The following is a 16,145-nucleotide window of genomic DNA, read 5'->3' on the forward strand; positions in this document are numbered from 1 at the left end:
GTTAAAACTATAAACCTGGAGACTTCCCTGCTGGTCCACTGGCTAAGACTCCGTGCTCCCAATGCAGGGGGCTCAGGTTCCACCCCTGGTCATCGAACTTGATCCCACATGCCTCCACTAAGAGTTCGAATGGTGCAACTAAAGATCTTGCAAGTCAGAACTAAAGATCCCGTGGACCACAACTAAGACCTGATGCAGCCAAATAAATAAATATTAAACAAAATAAAAACAAATTTTGACTTTTCACATCTGTCTTCCTGTTTCATTTTCCTGCATATAACGTATATCATCCAACATGATATGTATTTTACTGGTTCATTCATTTAGTTTATTATCTACCTCTTCCTTCTAGAATACAATTTCTATGAGGGCAGTCCCTTTTCTGTTTGTTGTTTTCTTTGCTGCCTGCAACAGTGCTTAGCACATGATGGGCACTCAACAAACGCTGCTTGAGTGGCTGTTTGGGGGCCACCCCTGTGCTGTGCTGAGGGAAGGACAAGGAGTAAAACCTGAGAAAGCCTATGAGGCTTGTCTTGGGTGGCGGTTTTCTGATTTCCATGAGTACGACCCTATCTGGGGAGCTCTTAGAAGTGAATATTCTGCCTCCACCCCTGGAGATTCTGGGGTAGGGCCCAGGGCGTGCACAGTGCGCAGGCTCCCCAGGTGATGGTGACGCAGGTCTAGTGGGGGTCACACTGGTCTGCTGGGGTAGACTGAAATGAATGATGTCCAGGATGCCGGCTGTCTGTTTCACATCACCTTCCACTCCCCAGTATACATGCCCGCCTCCCCTCTGAAGTGTAAGTTCTGGACTGGGACGGCACGTTGTTTCTTTCTGTGTCCCCTGGGCTCCGCGTAGCGTTAGTATGGTCCTGTGCTGAGCCTAGTTGCTCAGTCATGTCCGACACTTTGTGACCCCATGGACCATAGCCGGCCAGGGTTCTCTGTCCATGGGGATTCTCTAGGCAGCAATACTGGAGAGAGTAGCCATGCCCCCCTCAGGTATGGTCCTGCTGCTGCTGCTGCTGCTGCTGCTGCTGCGTCGCTTCAGTTGTGTCCAACTCTGTGCGATCCCATAGACAGCAGCCCACCAGGCTCCCCCGTCCCTGGGAGTCTCCAGGCAAGGACACTGGAGTGAGTTGCCATTTCCTTCTCCAAGGCATGAAAGTGAAAAGTGAAAGTGAAGTTGCTCAGTCGTGTCCGACTCCTCGCGAACCCATGGACTGCAGCCCACCTGGCTCCTCCGTCCATGGGGTTGTCCAGGCAAGAGCACTGGAGTGGGGTGCCATCGCCTTCTCCGGTATGGTCCTAGTCAGTGTTTATTGAGACAGCGAATGAATGGAGGATGAATGAATGGTTAGAAGATAGTTACACAGATGAATTAAAAAGAAAAAAAAAGTTAGATGGATGAATGACTCTGGTTAGAAAAGGGATTTCAAGAGTTCACGATCTAGAAGGTGGGAAATGTTCCAAACACCTCTCCTATGCCCGAGGGTTGGAGGAGGAGCAGGTGTTTCAGAGGTCTTGACGCGTTTGGTCAGCTGGGAAGGTGGCTGCTCCGCGGATGACCGGGTCAGGCGGAGGAGACGCACAGGCAAGCGCAGGGGCGGCCTTGCCACCTACCCGGCTGCCCAGCAGCACGCTTCCCCGCGGGCTGTGAAGCCGTTGCCATGGCTATAGACACAGCCTGGAGAGAAGGGGGCGGGCCCTGGCTTACGTCATTCCTAGCGCGACACTTGCTCCGCGTCTCCCGCCTCTTTCTGGTGTGCGAGCCCCTCGGCCCGCCTCCCAGGCTCTCCACCTGCGTGCCTTACCCCCGCCCGTCCTTTCGCGGGGCTCTGCGCCGGCGCGGTTCCCGCCGGGGCGCGCTGGGGAGCCCGCGAGGCGCATGCGCAGTACGGGGCCGGCCGCCGCTCCAGTGTCGCCGCTACTGCCGCCTCCCAGCCGGCAAGTGTGGGAAGGAGGAGCTGAGCGCCACCGCCGCCGTTGTCGCCATGGGGGTGAGTGAGGCAGGGAGAGGAGACGCCAGGGCTGGGAGGGCTCCCCGCTCCCCCTGCCACCCCCCCTGCGCCCCCATTGTTCCTTGAACCCCCTCTCACGTGACCCTGACCCCCTCCGGCCTCACGTGACCCCCCCTCCCAGCCCCCACATGACTCGACTACCTCAGTCGAAGTGTCCCCACGCCCGGCCCAGCCCTGGGAATCTCCTAGGGAGCCCCCTCTTCGGGCCCCACCCCATACGGTGCCCCCGGCCTCTCGCGTCGCGCCCGCCCCTGCCTTCCTCTAAGATCTGTTATCTTCTTGGCGCCCACCCGCCCCCATCCCCGAGCAGTCCCTAGGTATCCCCCCCGCCCCCAGGGGTCACCCATCACCCGGGTGTCACTAGCTTCGTGGCTTCCCATATCCCAGGCCTGCAGTGGCTCGGAGGGAACCGAGGCCCAGAGGAAACGAGGCACCCAGCCAAGGTCACAGACAGTGACTGGGGGCCAGACCCTGGCTCAGGGCTCTCGAATCCCCGGCCGCTGCGCTTCCCGCTACTGGGCGAAGCTGATTTCCCCAGTCTCTTTCGAACGTCTCCACCAGGTTCCTCTTGCTCCAAAAACATTCTTTTCCTTATTGACAGAGGCTTGCCTTTAGGGGCCTCCCAGATGCACCTAAGTGGGTCTTATTAGTTGGGTTGCTAGTGGTATTCACACCGCTGGTGGTTTTGCGTGGGGAAGCTGTGCAGAAGGTGAGCCGGAGGCGGTGGTATTCACACCGCAGGTGGTTTTGCATGGGGAAGCTGTGCAGAAGGTGAGCCGGGGGCGGTGGAAGGGCCCTGGTGATGGCCCCAGCCCCGGATGGATAGTGACCACCTGTTCGGTAGAAGGCAGTCTAGAGGTGCAGTTTATGCCTTTTCCGGGCATATGCTGATAGAAGGTTGGGCAGAAGTTACTCGCGTGTTTCTGTGAGTTCACCTTCCTGCAATCCTAGTTAGAGCAGCACCGGTCACTCTCCTGAACAAGTAACTGGCCCTCCCTGGCACCACGTATCTTAGTTTTTACACGAAGTTTCCACCACCTTTAGGGAGTCTTCACTTTGGAGCCAGAGAAACTCCAGTTCCAGCCTGATCTTCCCTGACTGGTAGCATGATGTTGTGCCAGTGACCTGGCCTTTGTGGATTTGAATTTCCTCATGGGTGTGATGAGGATGATACCTCCCCTTTGAGACAGATGTGAGGATTAAATGAGATAGTAGATGTAAATAGTCACATGGGTGCCTCTTAAATAGGGGTTGTTATTTTCCCCTTCTCAGCCTTCAGTTTTCGAAAATAGATGTGTGCTATTTTTAACCCATTGGATTTGTCCCTACTGTTATTAACCTAGATTTTTATCCTCTCCACTCAAATAGTTATTGACTGAATAAATCAACTTGTTAGACAGAAATGGCTGTCTTACTGTGTCAGAGCACTTTATGTAATCCATGTCAAAACCTATTCATCGTGTTTCAGCAAGGACTTTTGCATACTGTGTGCTTCATGTGTAGAAAATCCAGTCTAGAGGCCTTAGGCATATTTAACCTAGATTTTAGTGGAAGGTCCCAGGCCCCATCTTCTGTTGAAACTGAATAAAATCTTGAGTCCCTGGTATTACTTCGTGGATCTGCCCAGCATCAGCCATTCCAGACTGAGCAGAAAGCAACAAGCATAACATGCCATTCTGGTTCAACACTTCCTCATTGGTTGAGTTGAAACAGCAGGCCTCAGAGATCCTGAGATCCTTGCTGCTTCCTCTAGGGCCCCAATCTTATTACTCATACGTTACAGATGTGTTTCTCAGAACAGCCCCTACCTGGTTGGTCTCTTCCGGCCTAAAGCTCACTACAGAAGAGAGATTTGAATTTTCCTCCCTGAAGCAGAGCCAGAACCCTCTCATTATCCTCATTCTTTATGGGTGGGAGGCTGTGGACTCCCCACCTCATGTGGGAAGGGTCATGGTTCCTACTCATCACCCTCCAGCAGAGCGCCTTGCTCCATATGATGGTCTGGCCACCGGCTGAGGGAGAGGGTGGCCTCAGGTGGAGCACCGTTGTTTTCAGAGTTCTCTCACCCTTGCTGCCACACACGTGTTGTCTCAGGAATTAGAATTTAGAGCTCTGTCTCGGGCTTCCCTGGTAGTTCAGCTGGCAAAGAATCCACCTGCAATGCAGGAGACCCTGGTTTGACTCCTGGGTTAGGAAGATCCCCTGGAGACAGGAACGGCTATGCACTCCAGTCTTCTGGCCTGGAGAATTCCATGGACTGTATAGTCTGTGGTGTCACAAAGAGTCAGACACAACTGAGCAACTTTCACTCACTCTCTTTGCTAGAAACAAGTTTTTTTCTGGTTTCCGTGTGGAAGCCTTGATACTGAAAACCTAAAGGGTACCAAGGCTTTTTTCTGAAAGATGCCTCCTGCCCCCATGTTGGTGTTTTTTAATTTTACTCTGTGACCCCTCACAGTCATAGAACTACTATTACGACCAGCAGTCAAAGAGATGCCACTTTGAGGGACTTACTGGTGGTCCAGTGGCTAGGCCTGTGTTCTCACTGCCAAGAGTGCAGGTTCAATCCCTGGTCAGGGAATTAAGATCCCACAAGCTGCAAGGTGTGGCCAAAAAAAAGGAGACAGAGAGATACTACTTTGATAGAAATAGCAAGCGGAGGAGTTTGACAGCTGCATGTGAAAACAGCACTTCCATCACAGTTTGTTACAGCAAGCATCATTTGTGTTTAATTGATGGACGGAGCATGGACTTTGGGGTTCAGACCTGGATTTGAATCTTGGAGGATTTATTCAGCAGGTGTTTATGGCTACTAGGTACTTGTGAACAGAAATCCTTAAAGAATTTTTGTATCTGGTATATTGTATCATCTTTTCCCATCGCAACAGCCCTGTGAGGTAGAAGCATCGTTAGCCCCGTTTTATGGATAAACTCTGGGAGTTTAGCCCCGTTTTATGGATAAACTCTGGGAGTTGGTGATGGACAGGGAGGCCTGGCGTGCTGCAGTCCATGGGGCTGCAAAGAGTCGGACACACCTGAGCAACCAAACTGAACTGATTGATAAGGAAAGTGAGGTTCGGAGGAACCGAGTGACTTGTTGGAAAGAGAGTAAATAACTTGCCCAAAGTCACACAGCTATTAAGTAAGTGGGAGAGCTGAGAATCAAATCTGGGTCTCTTGACTCAAAATCCCACACTCTTTATTATGTAAAGCTCCCTTGGGAAAGACACTTAGCCACAAGGAGCTTTACTGTTCACTGTGCTTATTTCCCATTTTAATTAGGAGACTTTTCCTGTGTCCCCGCAGGATAGTCTTACCTCCACAAGGCAGGACAAAGCTAATTGGAACAGTAGGAGACCACTTTTCCTTGCATGTGCTCAGTTCGGGGGAGGGCCTCTGCCTGTCTGGCCCAGCTGGCCGTAGCCTGTCTCATACCTGGTGTGCAGGCAGCGAAGCGCTTAAGGGGCACTTTCTTTATCCATAGCCTTGGGCCACAGCGGCCTGAAGCTCCAAGAGCTGCCTGGCTCACCTGTTCCCCTGCGTGAATGAGCCCATAAATCTGGAGGCCCAGACCTGGCCCTCCTGCTGCTTGTGCTTAGGAATTGCTTACTTCTAGTGCTTAAGAATGAGACGCTATGGAGGGAACCTAGATTTCATTGCCTTCTGGGTCCTGGACGTCACGCATGCAGCTCCTCCGATCCTTCAGCTCTGTATCACGCTGGGAGAGAGCTAGCGTGCAGGGTGAAGGCAGGGAGCTGGCCTCAACAGTGAAGGTGTGTGGACTTCTGGCCTAGCCTTGCAGCTGTCCTGTTAGGCCGGCCATTGAGTCCCCATTTTCCTGGAGGTGGAGTTCCTTTCTCAGTCCCCTGGCCTGTTTGACGCCAAAGCGCATGTCCTTTCTGCCCCATCGCACAGCCCTGGGATCTTCCGTGGCAGGTTTCCCTGTTCTTTATCCCTACCTCAGTGTGGAAGTGGGGTCTGAGGTGGTACTGCGTGGGCGTGTCATGTCAGCTGCCACCACGCCAGAAGGGTAATGAGGAACAAGTCACTCAGCGGCTGCCTTGGGGGCTCCCAAGGTCTCATCTTGACCTTATCCAAACAGAGCCGAGAAGGTCTTGGCCGCAGGGGTAGGCTCTCCCAGTGGGAGACAGCGTGGCTGGGGGGACAGATGCTAAATCTGCAGCCCAGGCCCTGGGATTTAGTCTCCCCTTTGCCATTTGCTCCCTGGGGAACTCTGAACAAGTCACGACATCCCTTTGAGCCTCAGTTTCTTCTTGTGAAAGTGTTCTGCAAGATGAGTGTATCTCTCAGTGTTGTCTTGAAACTCAGATTCCCAGAGGGGGAAAAAAATGGATGCCCTAAAACCTCTCTGTGGTAGAGAAGGGCTAGTTCTGTCCCCAGATTCCAGCGTCAGGAAGACCGTCTGCTCTCTTGTTTGTTCCTTCCTCCAGGGAGGTAAAAAAGGGGCTCCAGCCTGGCTTCCTGCAGTGCCCAGCCCGCAGCTGGCACACAGCCGGTGCTGGGCGGGCTGTACGTAGAAGAGCCACCCCTGTGAGCTCCTCGCATCTGAACTCTCGCCTCCTGCTTGCTTGTGCAGGAGTTAGGCACTGTCATTCCTGGAGGAACCTAGGGTAGAGTTTATCCAGCAGCTGGGTTTTTCAGCTCACCCTTTCCTGGGCTGTGTCCCAGCTATGCTGGAATTGGAAGTAGCAAAACGTCTCACTGGTGAGGTCAGGAAGTGAGGGGTGGGGTCAGACGAGGCCATGTGGCTGGTGAAAAGCTGAGCCGTCTTCGCAGTGCCGTGGGGTGATTCAGGAGGTGCCTGTGCTGCTCTGCCCCTCCTTGGGAGTGAGAATGGGGAGTGTCGTTTATTGAACACAGGCCACAGTAACCCTCACGGGCTTAATACTTTAAAGGAGGTATTCAGGGCCGTGCTCATCAGTTGAGGGAAGGAGGCTCCAAGAATGGCTGTGGCTTGTCCTAAGACCTGCAGGGAGTACAGGGCAGAAAGAGGCTTTGGACGAGGTCTGTTGAGCTTTGGGCTCTTTTCCCCGTGTTTCCAGTTTGTTTGTTTGATCGTTCTTTGGAGGTGGTGGGTCATTGTGCACAGACTCTTTCTAGTTGCGGGGAGCAGGACCTCCTCTCGTGGCGGTGGCTTCTCTTGTGGGCTCCGCAGCACATGGGATCCTGCCGCAGCAGGGCTGGAACTCGCCTTCCCTGTACTGGCAGGCAGACTCCCAACCACTGGACCCCAAGGGAAGCCTACCAGTTTTTACACAGGGTAAGAGGGGAAGGTCCATGTACACTTGAGAAAACCTCATGTGACTCTGCAGACGGGACGTGCTCCATTTGGAGATATGGGGGGTTTGCGGTTTGCTTCTCTGTGTAAGGACAGCCTCCCTTTGCTCCTCCCCTGAAGCTTGGCTCTGCTGACCACGTGTCAGTGTGGCCTCTGTCCCCAGGTGAACTCCTTGGGGCCCTTCATTCTGCCCTTGTCACTGGGTGTTAAGTGTGCCTGCCACTCACTGGCCTTGCCCGCACAGCCATTTCTGGGAGCAGCTCTGTCTCCTTAAGCTGGAGTGCCCCAGGCCTCGCTTAGAAAGAGACCCACCTCCCCAGGAGGCTGTCCCCAGAGCGGATCTTTGTTTCTTGAAGCCTGAAGACACTGAAAAGGCTTTGAATAAGTTTATACTTAAGAGCAGCTATCAGCAGCTGCCTCAGATGCCATCGCCTTCCTGAAACCTGCCCTGAATGTGTCTAAAATTACTTGTTCCTGCCTTAGGAGGGAATGAACTAGTGAATATTTATTAGGCAGCTGCTGAGGTGCAGGGCTCTGCTTCAGGTATTGCCCTGTGCTCTCACTGAGTCCTCACAGTGACCCAGTGGTCCCGTGGTCAGTCCTCTTCCCGGTGGGGAAGTGGAGAAGTCTAGCAATGCTCCCACGGTCTCATGACTGGGAAACGCTCAGGTCTCCAGCCAGACCTGAGTTCCTGCTGCTGAGACCAGGCATGCCAATCAGGGACCGGCCCTTAGGGACCCCAGAGGGAAAGTCAAGTCCCATCTTTCATTAGTCACGGCCTTCCAGCCCACTCTGCTTTTCCCTTTTGCAGAGGAAGTCGAGCAAAGCAAAGGAGAAGAAACAGAAGCGGCTGGAGGAGCGAGCAGCCATGGATGCTGTCTGTGCCAAAGTGGACGCTGCCAACAGGGTAACTCTCCCCTCTTTCCCAGTCCCTTCCTCCTGGAACTTCAGCCTGGTTTTAAATTTGACTTCTTTTGGCGCCACCCTGTGGCAGAACGGAGTTACTACACATCCGCATCTCTGCTGCCTCCTTGCTGCGGTGGGGTCGGGGTGGGGCTTTGGACCAGCCTGGTTGGGAGCCTGGGAGAGTTGTGAGGAGGACTCGGGATGGACCCAGGCGGATGGACCCAGGCGTGCAGGGAAGTGTGGAGTCAAGAGAAAGTGGCTGCTTCTCTTTGTGGGTCTGTTTCCTTACCACTGGAAAAGCATCTGGAAAAGTTTTTATTGGGGTTTTGCATCTTGGGGAGGAAGCCTCCCTAGTAAAATATGGTATGGTTTTCTCATTCTTGCCTTCAGACATTACTGCCTGCCTGGGAGGTGCCACAGGTTGTGCTATGCACTGGGGGTTGCAGCAGCCTGGTTTCAAGGGGCCGCAGTCAGGGGAGGAGTAGCCATGATTCTGAGCACCTGGGGGGCCTGACTGGGGGCGGCTCAGCTTTCCCATGAACCAGGAGAGACTGGGTCACCCTTCCTGCTGCAGTTCACGTTCCAGGTTTTGTTCTTCTTTTAATCCACTCAGTAAACAGTCATACTTTCAAGGATGTGGCCCAGGGACATGATTGTCCATCTTGGATTTTGACCAGGGAAGGTTAATTGAGGACCTCGTAGAAGGACATGAGTGGATCAGGGGACCTCTCTTCTCTTGGGCCAGGTGGGCACCGAGCGGGTTTTAGGCCCGGAGGCCAGTGTTTTCGTATTAGGCAGGCACGTTTCTTCTTCCCTGTCAAATGAAGCTACAGCTTTGTTGGCCCTTCTTCCTGCACCCTACACGTGACTTCAGATGGCGCGTCTGTGTGAGGGCTGCTCCTGGGCCGGGAGCTGTGCCTCCACGTGGGTCCACGCAGGGTGGAGCTGGTGACGGCCAGGCCCACGCTTGTGCTGCGTACTCCTCTCTTCTTTCCCTCCACAGCTTGGAGACCCACTGGAGGCTTTCCCAGTGTTCAAGAAATACGATCGGAATGGGTGAGTGTTCAGCGTTCCTACCTGTCCTCTCCTTGCTCTTTAGGAATTCACCTTTCCAGAGTAGGTGTCCTCAGACTTCCTTTTTCTTTGTTAGTGAAAAAGCAGAAGTGATGGCTAGTATCCTGCTGATACAGACCCCTCCGTTAGGGTAACAAAGGAGTCTGCGGATGAGCACAGGTGGCCTGATCTCAGACTGACGTCTGTGTGGGACTTGCTGTGCTCTCTGACCGAGAACCACAGAGCGGAAACAAACCTGAGAAATCATCTGGGCTGACCCCCTCGTTTTAGGCAGAGAACCAAGCCTCCGAGAGGCTAAATGAGAGTCTGAGCTTGTGGAGCTTCTCCCTGGCAGCTGAGGGGCTTTTCAGTCTCAGTCGAGCGCTCTTTCCCTGAGTATATAGTATAATGGTTAAAAGCCTCTTAGGGCTTTGTGACCCTGAACAAATGCCTTGCCTTCGCTGTGTCTAAATTTTCGAAATGGGTGCTTTGCCCACAGAGTCATCAGAAGGATTGCATGCAGTGTTAGTGCCTGGAACACACTAAGGCTGGACCCGTGTGAGCTGTTATTACTCCTGTTCTTTTCCCTAATCCAGCTCACTGCCGATTCTGGATTAAAGCTCCCCTCCCCTTTCTCTTGCTTTGGTTTATAAAATAGGTACCAGAGATGCTGTTGGCTCAGGGAAAAATAGGGGCTGTGATTTTACAGAATCATCACCATGGGTTTGAATCATAATGATGCTTCTTATTAACCATATTTGGTTAAGTTGACATACTCTTTGAGCCTTATTTTTTATCGGTTAAATGGAGTGATGATGCCAAACTTGCAGGGTGGTTTTAAGGATCACAGAGACTATATCCAGCATTGTAAGTAGGAGCTGGTGTCAGTATTCATTCTAGAGAATGAGATAAGACAAATGTAAACGCATGAATTACGAAGGAGAGACTCTAGCAGGTAATGCTGCGTTTGCCTTGCGTGGCTGTGTCTGAGTTTCATAGTATCACGTTAACGTGTTCTTCCTGTCTGTGATCAGATGCGTTACAGCTCCTCTCGAAGCTGCATCATCATTCAGATTCCAGGAAGTCCTTTGACATAGTTTAGCTATGACAAACCTAGACAGTGCATTAAAAAGCAGAGATATCACTTTGCCAAAGTGATACAGTCAAAGGTCTGTATAGTCAAAGCTATGGTTTTTTCCAGTAGTCATGTACAAATGTGAGAGTTGGACCATAAAGAAAGCTGAGCACAGAAGAATTGATGCTCTCAAATTGTGGTGCTGGAGAAGACTCAAGAATCTCTTGGACTGCAAAGAGATCAAACCACTCAGTCCTAAAGGAGATCCACCCTGAATATTCATTGGAAGGACTGAGCTGAAGGTGAAACTCCAGTACTCTGGCCACCTGATACTAAGAGCCCACTCATTGGAAAAGACTCTGATGCTGGGAAATATTGAAGGCAGGAAGAAAGGGGGGCGATGAAGATGAGACGGTTAGATAGCGTCACTGGCTCAATGGATATAAATTTGAGCAAACTCTGGGAGATAGTGAAGGACAGAGCAACCTGGAGTGCTGCAGTCTGTGAGATTGCAAAGAATCAGATACAACTTAGTGACTGAAAACAACAACAGAGATTCCTTACTGTGATCTCAGTGTTCCCGCTCCACATTCTCATGACTTCCAGAAACATGGACCAGGTCTGAAGCGGGCACTGCCAGTTGACTCTGGGCTCATTTGGTGCCTGGAATTGTGTGTGATTTGTGTGGCTAAGACTGCACTTTCATGTACTTAAATAAGTCAGATTAGTGGAGAATCTATACTCTCCAACCGGCCTTCAGAAAATTGATAGCTAGGACAGATGCAGTGCTGTGTTGGGTCATTTCTGACCACTACATGGCCAGTAGTACAAAGAAAGCAGACTCTTCAGAGCCAGGAGTCCTGTATTCACATGACCGAGTACACATATAGCTCGTACAGTGTGCCAGTCAGCAGGGGTGACGGTGGCTTCCAGGGGAGATGTCCTCCGAGGAGTCAAGTCAGTCCTTTCAGAATGTGCCGCTTCCTCAAGAATGTGATTTCAGTTTGCCAAAGAATTTAACTGTAATTTACTTAAGTCATTTAAAAGTAAATAGCAGATCGAGGGAATTCCCTGGCAGTCTGGTGGTTGGGACTCGGAGCTTTGACTACTGTGGCCTGTGTTCAGGCCCTGGTCGAGGAACTAGGGTCCTGCAAGCTGCATGGCATGGCCAAAAAAAAAATAGATTGATACCTTAATGCCTCATTCATTAGTTTAGGGAAGCAGAACTTGGGGAGAACCTGAACCCTGATGCATTCTGTTTGATCAGCTGAGAGCATCCCTGTGTCCTCAGAGGAGGCAACAGGCAGGACTCCTCAGGGATGGGGGCTGCGGTCTTCCTGAAGGGCCTGAGGTCATCCAGCCACTTTCGCAGGCGAGATTGGAAGATAAGAATGAAGGGCTCCCATGGATGCCCAGTGAGGACTTGATTCAGAAATGAAAGCAACAGGAAAAATGCCTCAGGGCAGGAACTAAAGGAACAGAGAAGACTTGGGTGTTTATAACAATGTACAGAAGAATGGGCAGAGAGAGCAAAGAGGTAGCCGAGAGGGGCAGGAGTTGACAGAGTGCTGAGTCTGATAAGGACGGTGTGGGGGATGGGGGGGAGGGCAGCAGGAAGCAGGGCTTGTGGTCAGGATGGTGGTAGGCTGGTGATGACAGTTGTTAATCTCAGCCTGAACGGCTTGGTTCCTTCACAGGCACCTTCTGAAGTCACGTCCAGGCTCAGCTTTTGCCTGTAGATGAACTGAGACCAGGCGCGCCTCATCGTCAGGCTGCCCAGGCAGCGGGTGGCGCTGGGCCTGGCGCTCACTCCACACGCCTCCTTTCCTCTTGTAGGTTGAACGTCTCCATCGAGTGTAAGCGAGTGTCCGGCCTGGAGCCAGCCACTGTGGACTGGGCCTTCGACCTGACCAAGACCAACATGCGGACCATGTGAGCACGCCTGGGCGGGAGGGGCTGGCTGTGCTCTGCAGAGCCCCTGTCCTGACTGCTGCTGTCTCCCAGGTACGAGCAGAGCGAGTGGGGCTGGAAGGACCGAGAGAAGCGCGAGGAGATGACGGACGACCGAGCCTGGTACCTCATCGCGTGGGAAAACCGATCAGTGCCCGTCGCCTTCTCTCACTTCCGGTTTGACGTGGAGTGTGGTGATGAAGTCCTGTACTGGTAGGGGCCGCGGCGCGGGGGGTGGGCGCCGGGGAGGAGGCAGAGGCCACGCGGGTGTCTGGGCCTGGGCCGGGCCTCAGGGCCCCTCCAGGCTCACCCTGCTTTCCTCCCCAAGCTACGAGGTGCAGCTGGAGAGCAAGGTGCGGCGGAAAGGCCTGGGGAAGTTCCTCATACAGATTCTGCAGCTCATGGCCAACAGGTAGGGAGGGGGCGGTGTGTGTGTGTGTGTGCAAGCGTGCGTGTGTGTGTGAGCGTGTGTGTGTGAGCTCCTCATACAGATTCTGCAGCTCATGGCCAACAGGAAGGCCTTGTGTGTGTGTGTGTGTGTGTGTGTGTGTGTGTGTGTCGCTCTTGGGAGGAGCTGCCTCTGCTGTATGTCTGGGAAGGGAGGTGGGGACAAGGCTCACAGGAATGTTCTGGAAGAAGGGTATCTAGAACCTCCCTGCCCTGCCGTGACTCCACATTTGGTGCAGTGGGCCCAGGGCAACAAGCACCCCCAAGTGCCTGTTCTGTGCGTCTCCACTGGGACGCGGAGGAGAAGCCAGTCAGGTGGGGAGCAGCCTTGTCTCAGGGTGGCAGTGAGACTGCCGAGCGGGGCTCAGGAGCACTCCCAGGAGCAAACGGGAGACAGCAGGCGGAGACAGGAGAGAATACGTGCGATTTAGCACCTGTTTCTCCTTCTGGAAGGTTCTCTCTGCTTCCTTCTCAGCACACAGATGAAGAAAGTTATGTTAACGGTATTTAAGCACAATCATGGCGCCTACCAGTTCTTCAGAGAAGCGCTGCAGTAAGGAGCTGGGCCTGGTGGGGGACCCCCTGGGCAGCGGAAGCTGCCGGCCCGTGTCTTTTTCCCTGTCCTGGCCCCCCTCGTCCTGACACGGAGCTCCTGGGCCTGAGGTCCAGGGGGCAGGGGCTGGGGGAGATGGTGTGGGCGCGCCTTCAGCTTGGTCCCTTGCCCTGCTCCTGAGCCCTGACTCCTGGAGTGGAAGGCAGTCCACCGCCCCCCACCGACCCTTTCCTCCTGCCTGCCTGCAGATTTGAAATCGATGACTCTTCCCCAAGCATGTCCGGTTGCTGTGGGGAGGACTGCTCCTATGAGATCCTGAGCCGGAGGACCAAGTTTGGGGACAGCCAGCACTCCCATTCAGGCGGGCACTGTGGCGGCTGCTGCCACTGAGTCTGAAGCCGGAACGCGCTCTCCAAGGCCTGTCCTCTCCCCGGTCTCACGCCACTCACCAGGCGGCCTCCTCAGCCCCGACCCTGGGGAGAGATGGTCTGCCTGCCCCCCCTGCTTTCCCCTGGAAGGGCAGGCTGCCGGGAGGAGCAGCGAGGAGCCGGGCACCCGGCGTGTCCTCTCACAGTGGCTGCCTTCTCACTCGGCCCTGGGCGTGGGGCTCTGCGACCTCCCTGCCGCCGGATTCCTGACAAGCCCCCTCCCCGCCACACACACAGCTGGACGAATGGAGTGTTTGTTCCCAGCTTCGTGAAAATCCTGGAGCCCTAGGTCAGGGTCTGGCTGGTTCCCAAAGAGGAATGGACTCGGCGTAGGATCTTGTGCTGAGAAAGGCTTCAGAGTGATTCCTCCCATTCAGTGGAGGGGACGCTCAACGGAGACCCCGGAAGGTCTTTTGTGTCACAACCCCGGGAAGCAAGGGCACTCTTCCTGGCTGTGCCTTTGTGGATCCGCAGTTAGAGTGGAGTTGTCCCAGGGACCAGCCGGCTCTGGGAGCCCATGGTTGTCAGCAAGGTGCCGAGGGGCCGGGAAGCAGCGTCAGTGGGGCCTGTGCGGGGACCACGGCTTCTCTGACTTCTGACCAAGCTGCATCCCGAGCTTGGCCCCATGATCTCAAGGTGGTGACCCGAAGTTTTTACTCATAGGAAAGAGCTGGAGCCCGGCCTGCTCGTCTCCGTCCTCTCTCGCTGCCTCCCTCTGCCTCTCGCCTGCCCCTGCTCCGTTCTGACTCTCAAGGGGGAAATAACATCAGGGAGCCCCTTGTCTTCCCCCTTAAGGCCCCTCGTTCCTGCCATATTTAATGCCGTTTCCTCTCATATCTTGGTGCTGTTAGCTCTCTGAGGGTGGGTCTCCTTCCCCACCGCCATCACCCCTGCCCCCTGGCCTTCGGAGAGCCCCCAGCCAGCAGCAGGCCTCCTGCCTGCACCCCCGAGCCTGGCCCCTGCTCCCTTAAGGAGGCCCACCCTGGCCGGCAGCACGGGAGGCAGCCCCACAGCTGCCCCTCTCCCTGGTGTCACCGGTGGTGGCAGGTGGGCGGGGAAGCCCCTTCCTCTCCTCTCGGGTAGACAGGGCATGGGGTCAGAGCTCAGGCTACCCCTCATCCCCAGACCTTACTCCCCTTCCAGGGAAGAGAATGACCAAATCCTTATCCAGGAAAAAGCACCTGCTGCCTCCCCTGGGACAACCTGGAGCTCTGCCTTCCAGAGCATCCCAAAGGTCCTGCCTGCAGAGTGTTGCTCCCAGGAGGTTGGTCAGTGCTTCTGACCTCAGTCCACTCACACCCCAGCCCCTGCCCTGACTCAGGCTGCCTGTGCAGGCCCGTCTCCCCGAAGCTGCTCTGGCTTCTCCCAGGCTCCCACGTGTGCGGGGCCGGGGCACACAGCCTCCCCGCTGAGTGCTCTGCGATGCTCTTGACTGGCCAGCTGTGGACATGGCACTCCCTTGGAGAGGACCCTGCACCTTCACACTGGAGCAAACCCACCTTTGCCCCACTCGGCTGGCTCCCAGCAGTTTTTACCCAAAGGGGAGGGTTTTCATTGCTGGGAGGACATTAGAGGGTTCCTTCCAGGAATCATGGAGCAACGGAAGCATATTTAGGAAGAGCTTTTTCTTTGATCCCTGCTGTCTGTCAAAGGACACAGAATGATAAATACTCATCATTTTAGATCATGGCTTTCTGATAACCTCCCACTCACGGGGCCCCAGAGGGACTCCAGTGTAAATCCCATATAAAGGGAGTGAAGCGTCCATGTCTTTCCCTTCATTGGACACCTGGCACTGAGCCCCATTTGTCAACGGACACTGGTGTGAGCCGTGCCTGTCCAGCCGCCTCTGCCGCCACCCACAGGCTGCTGGGGATGGGGGTCAGGCTGGGCAGGGAGGCACAGCCTGAGGCTTGTAGGTCACCCTGTTGCTGCCATTGAGCCTGTTCAGTTCTCAGCCATCAGTCTCCATTTCCCCAAGGTCTTGGTTTTAAGAAACAGCAGGTCTTGTACCAGGCTTTTTGGTTTGTTGTCTACTGCTGCCAAGTCGCTTCAGTCGTGTCTGACTCTGTGCGACCCCATAGATGGCAGCCCACCAGGCTCCCCTGTCCCTGGTGGTTTGTTTGGGGCATGTTAAAAAATAATTTGAGATTTGTTTTTTAGTTGTTTTTCTCTCTATTTCAGGTTATTTTCATTGATGTCAGATATGTACATGACGTGTGTGGTTCTTTTTAACCCTTCCTGGGTTTTGTTTTGTTTTGTCTTTTTTAGAGGAAACTTTGGAGATAAAATGCCTTCTTGATATATATTTTTTTTTTCTTTAGCAACTTGTTATCACTGGAATCAAAGGGAAAAGTGATCTTTTTTTGCATTGGCTGTATTTGTGTGTCACAAATAAAAGACACTTTGTTCA

At 53.8% G+C, this 16,145-nt stretch overlaps 1 protein-coding gene across 1 annotated transcript; it reads left to right on the forward strand.

Annotated features, from left to right (window-relative positions):
• Positions 1-1,899: 1,899 nt before the first annotated feature.
• NAA40 (N-alpha-acetyltransferase 40, NatD catalytic subunit) lies at positions 1,900-16,145 on the forward strand. The gene is given in 8 exon segments (NM_001099004.2): positions 1,900-2,000; positions 8,132-8,227; positions 9,230-9,282; positions 12,191-12,286; positions 12,359-12,517; positions 12,633-12,716; positions 13,227-13,304; positions 13,553-16,145. Coding segments are annotated over 8 exon segments (714 nt in total). The 5' UTR covers positions 1,900-1,994; the 3' UTR covers positions 13,695-16,145.

This window comes from Bos taurus, chromosome 29 (genome assembly GCF_002263795.3).
Source record: "Bos taurus isolate L1 Dominette 01449 registration number 42190680 breed Hereford chromosome 29, ARS-UCD2.0, whole genome shotgun sequence".
Lineage (NCBI taxonomy): Eukaryota > Metazoa > Chordata > Mammalia > Artiodactyla > Bovidae > Bos > Bos taurus.